The sequence below is a fragment of the Hetaerina americana genome, unplaced genomic scaffold, assembly GCF_022747635.1.
Source record: "Hetaerina americana unplaced genomic scaffold, ioHetAmer1.1.p SCAF_10, whole genome shotgun sequence".
Classification (NCBI taxonomy): Eukaryota; Metazoa; Arthropoda; class Insecta; order Odonata; family Calopterygidae; genus Hetaerina; species Hetaerina americana.
In genome coordinates this window covers 74,217,891-74,233,208 of record NW_027286070.1, presented here as the reverse complement: position 1 = coordinate 74,233,208, position 15,318 = coordinate 74,217,891, and the positions used below count along the sequence as shown (strand labels likewise).

General features: G+C 35.0%; 1 protein-coding gene across 3 annotated transcripts in view; it reads left to right on the top strand.

Moving 5' to 3' along the window:
• The first annotated feature begins 64 nt into the window (after nucleotides 1-64).
• nSyb (neuronal Synaptobrevin) overlaps nucleotides 65-15,318 on the top strand; it is a 30,815-nt gene continuing 15,561 nt past the window's right edge. For all 3 annotated transcript variants that reach the window (XM_071598879.1, XM_071598880.1, XM_071598881.1), the window contains exons 1-5: nucleotides 65-181; nucleotides 1,553-1,691; nucleotides 2,172-2,250; nucleotides 2,625-2,704; nucleotides 9,588-9,639. In XM_071598879.1, the coding sequence (XP_071454980.1) occupies nucleotides 180-181; nucleotides 1,553-1,691; nucleotides 2,172-2,250; nucleotides 2,625-2,704; nucleotides 9,588-9,639 (352 nt within the window). In that variant the 5' untranslated portion in view covers nucleotides 65-179. The remainder of the gene's footprint in view (nucleotides 182-1,552; nucleotides 1,692-2,171; nucleotides 2,251-2,624; nucleotides 2,705-9,587; nucleotides 9,640-15,318) is intronic.

Genomic DNA, 15,318 nt, shown 5'->3' with positions numbered 1-15,318 from the left:
TAACGCATCAAATAATAATTAATAATAAGAAGGAACTCAACGCGACGATGTAACATGTATCGATCGCATAGGTACGATATCTCGCTTCCACTATCGATACGTATCCATTACGGTGGTTTATCAATACCGAAGGCAGAATCCTCTTCGTGAATTTGTAGTCACCGTTCCTCTTACTTAAAATGTAAGTTATTACCCCCACATATTCATAGCATGTTTGATCGAGAGCATAGATTGCTCTCTATAATTTTCTTTCGTTATCCGTCAGTTATTATAATTTTGACAGTTGAAAATTTTGACGTAAGAAATGGTAGTTATAATGGCCAAATAGGATCAAGTATCGATGATTAATATTCCTTAGTCGTTCATGGCTTTCGTGATGCGTAATAATGCGAAATGCTGTTTGTTAAATGTTAGCATTTCATTTTAAGGCGTGTATAGAAATAGACACATTATGACTAACAGAATATTGCTTATGACATTGGTAATTAGATTTATCGTCTGTTTATTGTTACAGATTTAATAGTTTCGGCAATTAATTGCACTGTTTAAGTAAGTAATACTTATTGGATAACATTAAAGCCCTTTTGTTCATTTCGGTCGAATTTTTTATTCTAAAGCCGTGTAGCACACACACACATGATATGTATGGGAGTATGACTGAAAGGTCTCACCATTGAGAATTCTGAGAATGCTTAAAGCTTTTTTTCCGTGCCATTTGCCGTGAAATTGTATGCTCTCTCTGTAGTAATTGCGATCAATCGGAATTATATGGAAACAATAGCGATTTTTAGCCATTGGTCACTTTTGCGTCATCCGTTATAGTGTAATATACGAGTTAACAGTTAATCGCTGGCTTTGTAAGAAATTAGCTATAATCGAAATATTATCTAATAGTCAATAAAATCATATTTTATTGTGCCCCTCGGGTGAATTAGCGTAAGTTAAAGACCTGAAAGTGTCCTTTTTTCGTAATAACGTTTTTGCCGTAAATCAATTAATTAAAAATAGAGAATTCTAATATTTAATAACTATTAGTGATTGCGGTGACGTATAATGACTAATCCATTTCAAATAATGTATTTCGATAAGTGTCATGTGGACGCACGAAAATCGCCACCTTATGATAATTTCGTTTTTCTTAATTGCAATATTCGTAATAAATATCTCGTTAACCCACTTGGAAGAGTTATTTTTTAATATCTTTGTGCTATCCTGAGGTTTAAGCCCATTTAACGAATTTGGTAGGCTGTATTAGATAACGAAATTATATAATAATTTTTGTTCGTAGATGTCTTCGTACGGAATCCTACGTATTCAATGAAACTCGATGATTAATATGTTCTTGATTACAATGTTCAACTTGGTTTTCATACTCTATTTCAAACCTAGCAAGAGTTTTATTTCATGGAAATTTTAAAGAGCGGGTCTTTTCGCCGAAGCAGTATATTGTGAAATATGTATCCAATACTAATTTTGTGTGTTAAATGTATGTAAAAATGTGCATCGTTTATGAACAGGAAAGCAATAATGTGCAATGATAAATATGGTCTAGGTCTGGAGCTGAAGGAGCACCAACACCAGCAGGTGGGGCTGGTGAAGGTGGAGATGGAGCAATCGTTGGAGGTCCTCGAACACCACAGCAAATCGCTGCTCAAAAGCGACTCCAGCAGACGCAAGCTCAAGTGGATGAGGTATGGCGAACCTAAAATTGAAATCTTAAAGTACAAATTGTTATGCTGTAATATCCTTGCTAATGCAATGGACTTCTGGTCAAATCGAATGTAAGGTGTGATAACGGGCTAGTAAATTTGAAAATTTCTGCTTATATTTAAGAAAGTTTCTTTTGAAATTCTTTCAATAAATTACGTATTCTATTACCGTAAATGTCCATAATATTTTTTTATTAGCCGTTTCATTACTATTACTTCAGGATTATAATGATTTTTATTGGCGATTCTAGTAGTTATGTTATTTGAACTTGATAAATAAGACAGCCTTGTGATCAAAGCAGTGGTGTCATAAATACCAGTGCCATTTTTACAACTTATTCCTACCTTACAAGTGCCTCCTTCACATATACCTTTTGTTAAAATAAGGATGTGAACTCCCTATCGTACATTATGATTGCTAATTTGAACCTTGAACATTTTTGCATGCTGCAATGATGTAAGGTTGTGGATATTATGAAAACTAATGTTGAAAAGGTGCTGGAACGTGATCAGAAGCTATCGGAATTGGATGACAGAGCAGGTATTTTTTACAGGGTTTAATTTTTATAATGATTGAAAGCTGGAATAGTAATTAATTTTTGATTAAATTATTTTTAAGGGATTATTTCCTAACTGTCTATAAACCATATGAATGAAAATTTTCAAATACATTGGTGTGGTACATTATGTTGAAAATATGAGCTTAATACATTAATAGTTTACAGATATATAGTTGTTCTTATTTTCCACATAATAGTTGTTTTTGGGGCATACAACCAAAAAACTAAGTTAGCATTGTTATTTATGTAATCTGGAAGTCACAAGTAGAATAGTAGTGCTTTGAAACCCCGTTTCTATCATTTTCCTGTTTTCTGTAACTTTGATTTGAAATTAATATTTTTTTTACTCCTTAAGATGCTTTGCAACAAGGTGCTTCACAGTTTGAGCAACAGGCTGGCAAGTTGAAGAGAAAATTTTGGTTGCAAAATTTGAAGGTGAGTTGAGTTATAAACGTATTTTGATCTCTAGCCCTTTCTCTTACCTTAACTAGTGAATTTTATTTGATAAATTGCATATTTTAGTTAAAACGAGGATATTGATGGTAGTTTATGTAGTTCAACTTCATAAGTCCAGTAGCCTTTTCAGCCTATGTAGCATTTCAATGATAGATTGTTTTGTCGACAGGTGTTCCTAGTACATGACAGTATTTATCTACGAGCATATTTATCTCACTCAATCCAAAATTTGATTATTTCATTGCATTTATTTGGGTATTACATACAGGTCTATCTAAGAAATAAAAGAAATTTACTTCATATGAAGCAAGTGTGGTGCCTTCAGAATGATAAATAGTCTGAATGGATTTCTGTGGATTTTTGCTTGTCTGTTACCCTGTGAACCACCAATGGTCACAACAAGCTGCATTGGATTCTCATTCTCAATTCAGATACTCTGTTCTAATTATGATTATTACTTTATTTCATTTTAATGCCAACAGTGGATAATAAGGCATAATCAATAATATATGGTTATGTTAGGTACCTCACAATTGCTTGGACAACTATTCAAAGTTATTAATGTCAATATCAGCAAAAATGTCACTTACTGAAGACATACACTGAGCAATCACTATGTAGGGTTCCAAATTCTACAAGTAATTGCATTGACAGTTTTTTATATATGCTGATTCAAAGAAATTCCTCTTGGTAGTGAGGTATTCGTATAGAAAAATATGCCAATAATGGAATTATCAAGTTAAAGTGAAACAATTGAAAAGCAAGTTACAAGGTGTACAGCAATCATAGAAGGAAATGAAAAATATAAATAACATTTTTGTTATCACAGAAATAAATTTTGAATTAAAATGTTAACTGTGCCCCTGCAATTTTGATAGGTATTCTTTCTCTGGAAAATCAACATAATAAATAAAAAAATCATTACTAAATAGCAATTAAAACTTCTTTGGTGTTAAAAATATTGCTAAGTATAAATGAGCAGTAAAAAGTACAAAATACATATCCTAGCCAATTCCTGTGAATATAGTGGAAAATAATGATCATCTCAATAATGTATCAATATTCCAGTTTGTATTGCAAATTGTGGATAAGCATTTGCTGCCTGAAATGTAATTCATCTAAACTGTGTTTAACCAATGCATCACATGTCATTGAATAGCTCTCTTTCCATAAGATTTTGGGGCTCCATAGATTCTTCTTGGAAGGCGTGCTAGAGATATTTATTGACAAGTCTGTCAAAACCATCTCGGTATCATGTGATAATGTGATGGCACTTTCCATGAAGGTGTCTCTTCACATTTGGGAACCGGGAAGAGTCGCATGGGGCTAGGTCTGGACCCAAGAGAGGATTAGGAATGCACTTCACTATCGAGATATTTAGCAATAACATTTGCAATGTGCAGCCATGTATTTTCATGGTGCAGCATCTAGCCAGTTGCCTTTAAAAGTGCAGTTATGTGATTGCTATGCCCATGGAGAATATTTAGTTTTTCTTTATAGTATTGCTCATTTTCAGCTGTATGTACGTGAAAAACATGCTGGCACACTATTCTCTAAATATCCTAAAATGATATGATCATAATTTTTCCAGCTGAAGCCACCACTTTGGTTAGTTTTGTTGTTTGATGCTGGAGATTTCCGCACAACTGTGCTTTTTGCTTTCATGATTGCAATGATGTAGCCAGGTTCCATTTGGCATGATAACCTTCAAAAGAAATTCCACATCTTCTTGCAACATAAACTTCAATTGCGGACAAACGGACACTTGAACCTCGGGTTGTTAGGGAATGTGCTGTCTCATAACTCACTGTGCACAAACATGTCTCATGTTCAATTGTCGTATCCCATATTTGGTTGGCTATCAATGAAATTGTCGCTATTTCTGATAACACTCGTTCATTATTCAACCATTTTCTCTCACATTGGCTGCAGTGTCAGTAATTACTTCAGTCAGAGCACGTCAGTCAGGACATAATCGCAGGTGTTCCTTCAGGGGATAGCAATGGGGGGGATGGGAATGCAACAGTATGTGAAAGAAGAGGTGGTAGTGTGATGGAGGAATACTGTTTAAAAACAAAGAATGAATGCAGGGAGCTCTGCAGGAGACAGAGATGAATCATCACAACTTGGTTTGGACACCACTAGAGTACCTTAAGTGAGTATGCCTTCTGTCAGATGGGAGGTTAAACTGCAGACCTTATGGTGCTCTTTGTTAAGAGTGGGCTAATGCTGGCGTCAGGTTTCTCTCCGCCCTTCCTCCTCTCCCATCCATCCCTAATGGCACAAATGACCTCGGCTTGAGGTGGCCTACCTTAAAGCTGCCACTGCTATCATAGGTGGCATGAAAGATGGGTGCAGTGCCTTTTGATTGGCAATAGGATGTTGAACGTTGTGATGGAGGAATAGGATGGGAATGTTTGATGGAATCAAGTTGGGAAGAAAGTGTGTGGAATTGCAGTGTGTTCTTCCGCAAGTGCTGCAAAGTACAGTAAGCTTTTGATTATCCTTGTTTGGATTATTTGTTTTGCAGATCATTCGTGCTATTCTCTTCTCAGCCTCTCAACATTGTAATATAATCTCAATCGTAAGGATAATTGCATTTGGAGGTGGCTATGCCTTTGAAAAAACACGTTTGCATACCTCAGCTTTTTAAAAAGTTTTTAATTTCACAAAATCAAGAGTTGTGAGTAGTATTCAATGTTTTAATTAAAACATTTTTGTACTGCCTGTAATTTTTCATTATTGTTTTTCTTGGATTCATTAGCACTGATAATTCCAAATTCTCCATTAAGGTGAGCAAATGAATGGTTTTTCAACATAAAAAGTAAGTTATTACCTATCTACACAGCATTATTTTAATCGGTATCATATGATGAATGTGAATATGCATTAGCAATCCTTCTTTAAAATTAATATGTCATTTTTTTTCTGGCTACCTGATTGGTTAAGCTTTGAGGAAAATATATTCTGCTATTTATTTAACGATAATCCTATGTTCTTGTAAATATCATTCCACCCTTAAAAATTGGCTGAAAAACAGAAAAAAGTAATTCCCTCGCTGAAAACTGAAATTAATCACACAGAATGAAGGAGGATAGTTATGTTTATATCGTTGCCATATTTTCCACGTATTTCTTTTCTCCACGTTTTTCAATGATCTATGCTTCATCATGCATTGGCATGGATAATCAAGGGTTTGCTGTACTCATCTACAGCTGCAATCGATTCTTAAATATACTGTGCCAGCTTTGTATCAGAGGAATAGGTGATGTAGTAAATTGATCTATTTATTATATGAGAGATTCTACTCGTAAGTTTACCTTTAGTTTCAATCCATGTACTGCAATTTTCATGATAGAATGAAATTTTTTGCTGGAAAAATTTATTGAAAAAGGTAGGGCGCATATTATGCATGATTAAAAGAGGGGTTTGTTAGGGTTGTAGATAAAATGTTGACTTTTATAGGCCACTGCAATGTTGGAATGCAATTGGATAAAAAATAATAATAATCATATTAGTTAAATTATCTTAAAATTAAATTTCTTTTTGATCCACTTGGAATGTTTACAGTGAATTTCATGGTAATCAGTTGCATGTATTTGAACTCTTAAGGGCATCATTTTCATACTCCTCGCGATCAAATTTGCATTACTGTAACCATCCTACCTCCCATGCACAAAGCATAAGAATAATATGGCCCAGCTGCCGGGAAGCAAGGCGAGGCACAGGCGTCAGTGGCCGTGAGTACGACTGTTGCCAAAACTAAGTGGGGGAGGGGGGGGGTGGCAGATAAGTATTAGACATAAGGGTGTGAAAAGTGCAAAGGCATGTTGTTATTCCACCCGTGTTGTAGGGGTCCAACCCTCTGACTGCAAATGGTCGTGTAATCTGACTTAAGCTAGGAATTGAGGCCAGAATCAATTGTTGGCCGTTAACTGGGAGTGGTAATTCTATTTTAAGGGAGTGGGGAAAGAGAGATCAGTAGTGTTACATTTATGATGAAAAACTGTGTCCAAACCATGATACTCCTAGTCTGCTGTGGACACAAAATAGTGTATATCACACCTGGTGAAAACGTAATTTTCATATTTCAGCTGTGTATATCTCTCTTATATGTGGGTTTTTCAGCAAATCCAAGAGAGATGGTCATCATGATATTTTAAGAAAATGGTTTGCTATAAGTAAGCTTCATCTCTCACTTAACGAATGTTGAAATTTCAGCTACAGTATTTATTGAAAAGGCTTAACACCGAAAGAGATCAAGTTGGATGAAGTTAATGGCACATCTGCTCTTGTGTACGTGACAGTTTACAATTGGGTTTACGAGTTTAAATGGGGCCATACCATCATGAATAATGAATATTGTTCAGGATGTCTAGTGAATGTTACTTTCTGTGAAATGATTGATGTAATCCTTGATGTGGTTTTGAGTGATCAACGAGTCAAAGTTTGCGGAAGAATTTAGGCAACGGGCATGAGATAAGTGTCTTAATTTTAAATGAACTATTGGGTGTGAAAAAAATCTCGAGTTGAACGCTGCATTTGCTCTCAGCGGAAAGCAAAATGAGGAGCGTGGTCGATTCATAGGGGAAGGCTTTGGAGCTTACCAATGGCCATAATGACTGGCTTCTGCATCAAATAGCATAGCTATGGACGAAATATGGAAACGCTGCAGAGACGAATGAAGTTGTTTCTATTGATGATCTAGCTCGAAAGAAGGTGTAAATGGTGAAATCTGCCAACTAGGCGAGGTCTATGGGTTTTTAGGATGCACATGTATTCATCTACGTGGATTACTCGCAAAAAGGCAAACAATGAATGGAGAGTATTATGCATTGTAATTGCACTGGTTGAGCAGAGAAATCGGGAAACAATGTCCTTATTTAGTTTACAAAAATGTCTTGAATCAAGGCATGCATGGGTGCACACCTGTGCAGTTTTGATGGTGAAAATTGTGCGTTAAAGTTAAAATAATTATAGCATCCACTATAATGACGAAATTTGGTCTCCGGTGTTCTTTTTAAATTTCTACACTTGAAAAACTGGCCCTGAGGAAAACAATTCCGATCGAACAGAGGTGTCGGCACAAACAATGTTGCCTATTTTTTAGGGCCTTCGAAAATTCTACCTGTAGGTTTAAAAAAGTTGGAGAAATGCTGGGAAAAGAGGATTGAGCTTCAAGGCTAATATGAAAAGTTCTTGGAATGGAGTTGAAATATAAGACTTACCTCGGTGAAAATATTTTATTTTACACAATAGTCGCACTGTAGACTAATATGATGTTCCAATGTCTTGATCCCATATCAAAAATTAGATTCCTTCAGGTCTGCATAATACTAGTCTTTTCCGGCCGTTAGTTCAGGTGAATAAGGTGGGTGTGGAAGCAAGTCGTATCTTAGTTGATGTATTTTTGCCCGGGCAAGGAGTCTCGTGTGTGGGTTTGCGTTGTCTCGATGAAAGATGACTTTCTTTCTTGCCAACCAAACCGGGCCATTTCTCATGTATCTTTTGCTGTCTCTAAGTCCAGGAGGTTAGCATAACATTGTTTGGTAATTGTTTGACCAGTGGGAGGGTAATCTACCAGCAGAATCCCCAAAAAACGGAAGCATCGCGTATGTGGCCGACCATATTGACTTTTGTTCTTTGGTTGTGGTGGATCAACATGTTTCCACTGCTGTTTTGTCTTTGGGGTATAATAATGGACCCAAGTTTCATCTGTGGTCACAAACCGGCCAAGAAAATCTCGTTGGTTACTCTTAAAAACGGGTCGAACATTGTTGGGAAGTTTCCATTCTGATGAGTTTGTGATCCTGCATCAAGAGTCGTGGCATCCGTCTGGCAGATAATTTTCTCTTATCCAATTCCATTTCTAAAATGTGAAATTCCCATTCGGATGACATCCTTACAGCTTCATTTGATTTCTCCCACTGACAGTCGGCCATCCTACATTATCATTTAATGCACTTCTGCAATAATTTCTGGGGTAGGGGCACACGTTGGCCGACCACTGCACAAATCATTATCTAAGTGGTCCCAACCAAACTTTAATTCATTAAATGAAGAATGCAATGTATCTTTCCACTGTCCTTCATTCGCGTACCGTCCTTTATTCAAGTCCGTCAATAAAGGACAGTGCAAAGATACATTGTATTCTTCATTTAATAAACATGAATTTCCACAAAGTTGAGCCGGGAACAATTGAAACTTTTAATTCGTTTGCCCCCTTGACAAAAGTTGAATATGAAGGAGCAGAGGTCCCAGAGTGTTCTTAAAGTCAGCATGAATTGCCTTTGATTTCATACCTTTTTTCACGAAGTATTTAATCACTGCTCAAATCTCCATTTTTTTCCATCTTCACGAATCTCTGCACGGGAACAACAACAGAGGCGTGAGCGCCATAGATGTCTTCCCTGATCACTGATGTGTTGTGTGTTTGCTCATAAAAGATTGCCTATTACTACACGAGAAACTGGTTTTGCTAGTGCTGACATCTGGTGGTGATACCGAGAACCTATCAAACTAACTACTCCATGGGGATTATGTTAAAAAATATGGAAGAATCTACCCAAAATGATTAATTTTTATTTTTCCTAAGGAATTATTGTACGGCTCTTGTGTCTGGGGTGCATTATATCAAGAAAATAATGCATTACTTGTGAAGAATTTTCTCCTTGGATAGATTTAAAAGTAAGAATTTGGGGGCTTACTTAATGAGGAGTGCTCGGAATTGAATCTGCATCAAACTGAAAGCTAAAGTAGCCTTTCCAATCTGGAAAGAATTTGTTGACTGTAGTACCTGTAGAAAATAGTAATAGCATGGTACGAAACTCTGTTTTAATGTTCTTTCATTTCATTTTTACAGATGATGATTATCATGGGAGTTATTGGCCTAGTAATATTGGCCATTATTGTGGGTAAGTAAATGATTTTTATTATTTGGGATAGTTACTTTCAATAAGTTTTGTGGTTACAGCAAATTCATAAGTTTTACTGTGTAATTTCTGTGATAGTTTGTATAAATGGTAATGCACCTGACAATTTCATGAATCCTAATATTTTAATAGGGGCAGTACTTGTTTTTTTAAACTGATATACATGCACAGTGTTTTATCTCCTTGCTTATGCCGACCTGCTGATTATCATTTCACAGTTCATCTGATAGCCTCTTTTTGAAGTCCTGACCTGTTGGTAATTTAATTATTTCTTACTATGATGAAGTGATACATTTCATTGGTTTATCTTTGACATTAAATATGAATTGTTTGTGTTCCGCCCCTTTGGTCTAATACTGATGGGAAAGATAACTCATAATCATCATACATCATTGGTGTCTCTCATTGTCATATTGTGTTCATTTGTTAACGAGGATGCCCCTCGGTCACACATTTCATCAGCTAGAAAGCCTATGGGATTCAGGTATGTCTTGAAGAGTTTAGCAAGATCATTACGTGTAAACAGCTTAGCATACTGTTTATATTGATGTGTAGACGTAGGATCACGTTAAAAGCATTTTAGAGATCCTTCTACTGTTTAACTCAAATTATTCTTCATCTGAGTACTTATATTACGTTGAATGTAGTTTTCCCGTACATATTCAAGTATTCTTTAATGTTCTTATCATTTGTCAAACTAATAAACTGGAGTTCTTTGTGAACATTTTGACGGATTTGTTCAAGATATAGTGGGAGTGAAGAACAGTCCAAGGAACCTATTCTGGCAGTTCCTTATTTCCTTGATGACAAATCTGTCTCCATCTACTTTGACCGATTTGATGCTAATATTTTGTGACATCTAGCCGTAGCCAATTGATACATAATTCTTTTAGCTATTTTTGCTTCTTAGATTAGGTTGTTGGACAAAGGGATAAATGCAGTGGAAAGAGGTCAAGAGGTGTGCCAGGGCCTATTGGTCCTCTTGTTTGATACCATGAAATGTATTTACATACATTTGAGTGCTGAAAGCATACATTCACATTACTATAGACTTTCAACTAGTTTGTCCTTTTATTAAACTTGAGCATATATCATACGTTGAAATGTATAATTCACTCTTAAGGCATGAGATGTATGTGAGGCTACATTTGGCTGCTTGGCACCATGGAGTAAATTGGTTGATTGTTTTACTCAAAGCATGGTGGGGTTTTTATTAACATGTGAGACCATAATCAATAGATTTCTTCCAATTTGTGGCATCATTTGAAGTTTCATTAAACTCTTTTTAACATAGGTTGCTAAATAGCATGATAATTTACTATTTTTTTACACTTCAGTTTTTTTTTTATTTTACACCAAGATCTGTGCTTAGGTTTTTTGGCAGAATCAATATGATGAGGTGTTACCGTGTGACATGAGTGTTAGATTTAAAATTACTTTTGTTAAATGTTGCCAACACTGAAAGGTATACTGTGATGAGTCTGCATTTGGGGCGTGTTGTGTTGTTTGGTGTGATAAGTATTGTGGGATGATGTTGCTTGTGGGTGTGCTTTTCTATGTTGGCTATGTTTGGAATTTTCTCCAAATTATTTTCCACTGTGAACTGTTATCTCTGTTTATTGTGATATATTTTTGGTGTTGCTTATGTTGCTGACAACTTTGTGTCCCTTGCTATGGCATTTTTTCATGGATCACATCATTTGTTCTTTCCAACTTGATAGATATATATCAATGTACTATTCAAAAGTTAAGTGATGAGGATTTTCCCTAAGAGTAAAATCTGAATATCATTTAGTACCCTGTCATTTCAATTTATTATTTCTTTGCAGCGAGTGTTAGGATATGCATTTAAATGAATATACAGTGAAACCTTAAATTTATAGTTTCCAAATTTATTATTAATTTATGCAAAATTTCTCCCTCCCATAGAGATGAGCCAATTTTTGTCATGTTTTCCTAGGTTTCATATTTGTTTTAATTATAAATCTGGGTTAATTTAAAGTAGTATTTGCTAATAAATTATATATTAATGGGGGTGTGTTGATTGATCATTGTAGTTCATTTTTATATCGGTGTAATATTAACTGTGAATACTATTTTATGAAATGACTTCAATCATATCCGTTGGCTGACCTTGTTCACATGTTATTTAATTTTAATATTGCTTTAAAAAAGTTAAAAGAAAACAAAAACATGAAATATAAACTGAAGGAAGAAATTTTGTAAAAAGTATGTAGGAACATAGGAAACCTCTCTAAATGACCACTTGTATTATCCTTTTTTATGTACATTTATGGCACATTTTTGTGTAAATCATATTCTTTACCATAATTGCTCTAGGTTTTTCATTTGAAAAACATGAAAATACACTTCAAAAATATTTCTCTCTCAAACTATACTCCACCAACCCTAATCTATCATTGTATATTACATCTTAATCCGGGGACTGTTCGTTATTGATATTTAAAGGTTCCTACATCATGAAAATGAACAAATTAGTAAAATGTATTCATTCAAAGTTGCTTTTGCCACTGGTAAAAGTAATATGAATGGTTGGGTGAATGAAGGTTTTTTGAAGTTAAATACCATTGAACTAAAATATGTGTGCTTACTATTGATAATGTGTAACTGAGATACTAGGACATTATTCTAACTGGAGACATGAGCTACCATTTTGTTGTGATGACAGCACAAAAATTTTCATGTAAGGAAACGAATATGGAAAGATATTGAGAGTTTCTGCATGTCTAATGCTTTAACTTTGACGGTCAGTTGGGGTTGGTGGGGTAGTTCCCTGAGGTGTGCCCAAAGGAATAAGGCCCATGTTGAATAATTTTGAATTCAACCATCAAAATAAATGGAAGCATCTTTATTTTGTAATTCAAAAAATCTGAACTCATTTCTTTTAGAAATTCTCTATGAACAAGATAAGAAATGAAGGCATTGCAAAAACACTGATGGGTTAGAAATTACCGTATGGACACTTTTATGTTTTAGCCACTATGAATCATGGCTAAGAGTGCAGCCACACCCATCCTCCCAGCGAATCAAATCAAAAATACATCGATTACAGTGGGGTATGGTTTACGTTTGTTGTATCTATGGAATTTATAACTTTTTAGTTGAAATTTTATAATACTGAGGGCTTAAGGTCTGTTTTTCCAAAAATGCAGATTCAATTCTTTTAATTTTCTTTCACTCTATAAAGTTTGATGTAGGTCTGTTTGGTGTACCAACCCATGTTAGAGTCTAGCATTATTCAAGAAAATACTTTTGGGATGTCCTTATATAAGTCTATCATACTAATTTTTAGTTTTAGAAAGCTTCATTTTATTTTTGACAATTATATGCCCTGGAGCAAAATGGATACGTTTTCTCCCTTGTGCATGGTGCGGGGGTTAATGTTGCAAAATTGATGGGAAGAAACAGTTGTGAGCCTTAAACTGTAGATTTGTATTTTCTAAACATTAAGCTGCTTTCTCTTTTTTTTAACTTACTGATATCAGTGCTAGAAATCGACCATGTTTGGCCTTTGTGGTTAAACGCTTCTGGCAATGCAGATTTAGGAAGTATTAAGCTCAACTAAATTGAAATCAGGGTAATTAAGTCTGCACCAACATTCATATCTGGAATAATGTAGTGAAATACGACGTTTTGATTTTTTTTTTGTGAGTAAAATGTATCATAATGGTTTGTCAGTGCCATGTTCAGTGGTAGGTAATGCAGAATGTACACATATTTTAGAAAATGATTACTTGCTATAAAATCGCTGATCATTTTAGGAATTATTTTGATCAAAACTCATAAACAAGAGTACATGGAGTGAATTTTATTTGTATGAATTGTTTGAATTTTTTAAAAGGTAACCTTGACACTAACAGTCATCAGAGCCAGAGCCATTGTCAGTCTTTAAAATTGTGACTTGGAGAGTAAAAAGTAGCAGTTTATTGCATCATGGAACATATTCTCCAGAGGATTACTAAAAACTTTTTTTATAGTTTGTGAAATTCTTCAGTTTAAAAGCTGCATGCTTTTACCACAAAAATTAGGCATGTATATGTATTCTTATAGTTAACTATTTTGATATTTAAATCAAATACCTTAGTAAGAATAACTTCAAACAGCATCCTAATTAAATGCAAATGATGAGCTCTTTAATCTTGTTTTAGTGAAGTGAAAAACTCCTAAAGCCTTAAATAATTGTGGCAATTGTTTTGAAGCAGGGGAATGAGGGAAAGGGAGGGCTTTTTGGAGTTATTTCCGAGGAAGCCACTGGAGTCGTGTAGTGTAATTGAGTGTGTACTTGTGTGTGGTCACTGACTTGACTTGCATAAGTTGATCACTGGTATGGGATTAATTTCACCATAAATTGTTTCGCAGAAGTTCTAACCCTTGCTTGAAAATAATAGGCACTTTTATTTATGGCTTTAGAAGTAGCTTAATTATTATTTTGGTGTATTCTACCTGTTAGGGTAGGTTTTGGATGGACACAGCCTCTGCCATTTCTCCTAACCAGAAACACAACCTTAAATTAGGCGCTTAAGTAAGTCATTCTTCAATTCTGTAGTCTTCCATGTGATGAGGATTACATTCTTTATGGCCATTTTGACCCCCACGTAAGAAGTGTGACATATGTTAAGAGGTTGCCATATTGCTAAGTTTCCTCGCCACTTACCATGCCTTCTTCATCTTATGGCCATTGTGGATTATCAGTGGTATTTTTTTTGAGTTATAGGTAAAGGCATTGGAGAGTCGGACTTGAATTACGTGAAAGTGTGCATGTATGCTTTTCAAATACCTTTCCACGTATTAACTTTCTTGATTCTATATTTCCCTTAAGCTTCCAAGCCCAAGTGACATCCATTTATATAATATTTTAAACCATTTACCTATCTGCATTTAATGGCGTTTGTTTTCTCAGCAACTTGTAAGAATATTAATGATGATAAGTTGGTTAAGAATTACATCTCTTTGTGAGACTGAAAAAAATGAAGTACGGTTAAGTGTAAGGTTTGAGGAAAAGTATATCCTGATTTTTATGTACAGTTTCTATTTGGAACTAACTTTTATTATACTCGGGCAAGAAATATTTTATGAGCATTTGCTTACCATTTATAGAGAAACACATAACTAATCAAAAGTATTTATACTGCTTACCTGCAGTGGTAGCAACAAAATTTGAAATGGCATTTTGTGTGGTAGTGACCACTTCAATGTTTCATTACAATAATTGGAAAATATGGGATTACACTTTACTTACATTTCATTCTTGTCATGTCCCTTAACTTGATGGATATACATACATCTTCTCTTCTTTTTTCAATAGGTGTTTGATTCACATCCCTCTTTTTACTAATATTGTCTATCATTATTCAATAGCTGTCAATTGAGTATTATTATTATATAAATCTCATGGCAATTAGCCAATTGTCTTGGTGGCTACAGTCTAGTCTGTTTAATGGTCACTCTTACAATGCAAATACATGCATACCCCAGAAGAACAGATATGACACAAAATTCTCTTATACACTACAAAGGCACTTAAAGATCACCAACTGCACGTTAACCATCACTCGTAGGCTAGGTTCTCACCATACTTGCAATGCACCGTCCATTGCAGCTCACTGTCCATAATCACATACTCTTCAATTTCATACACCA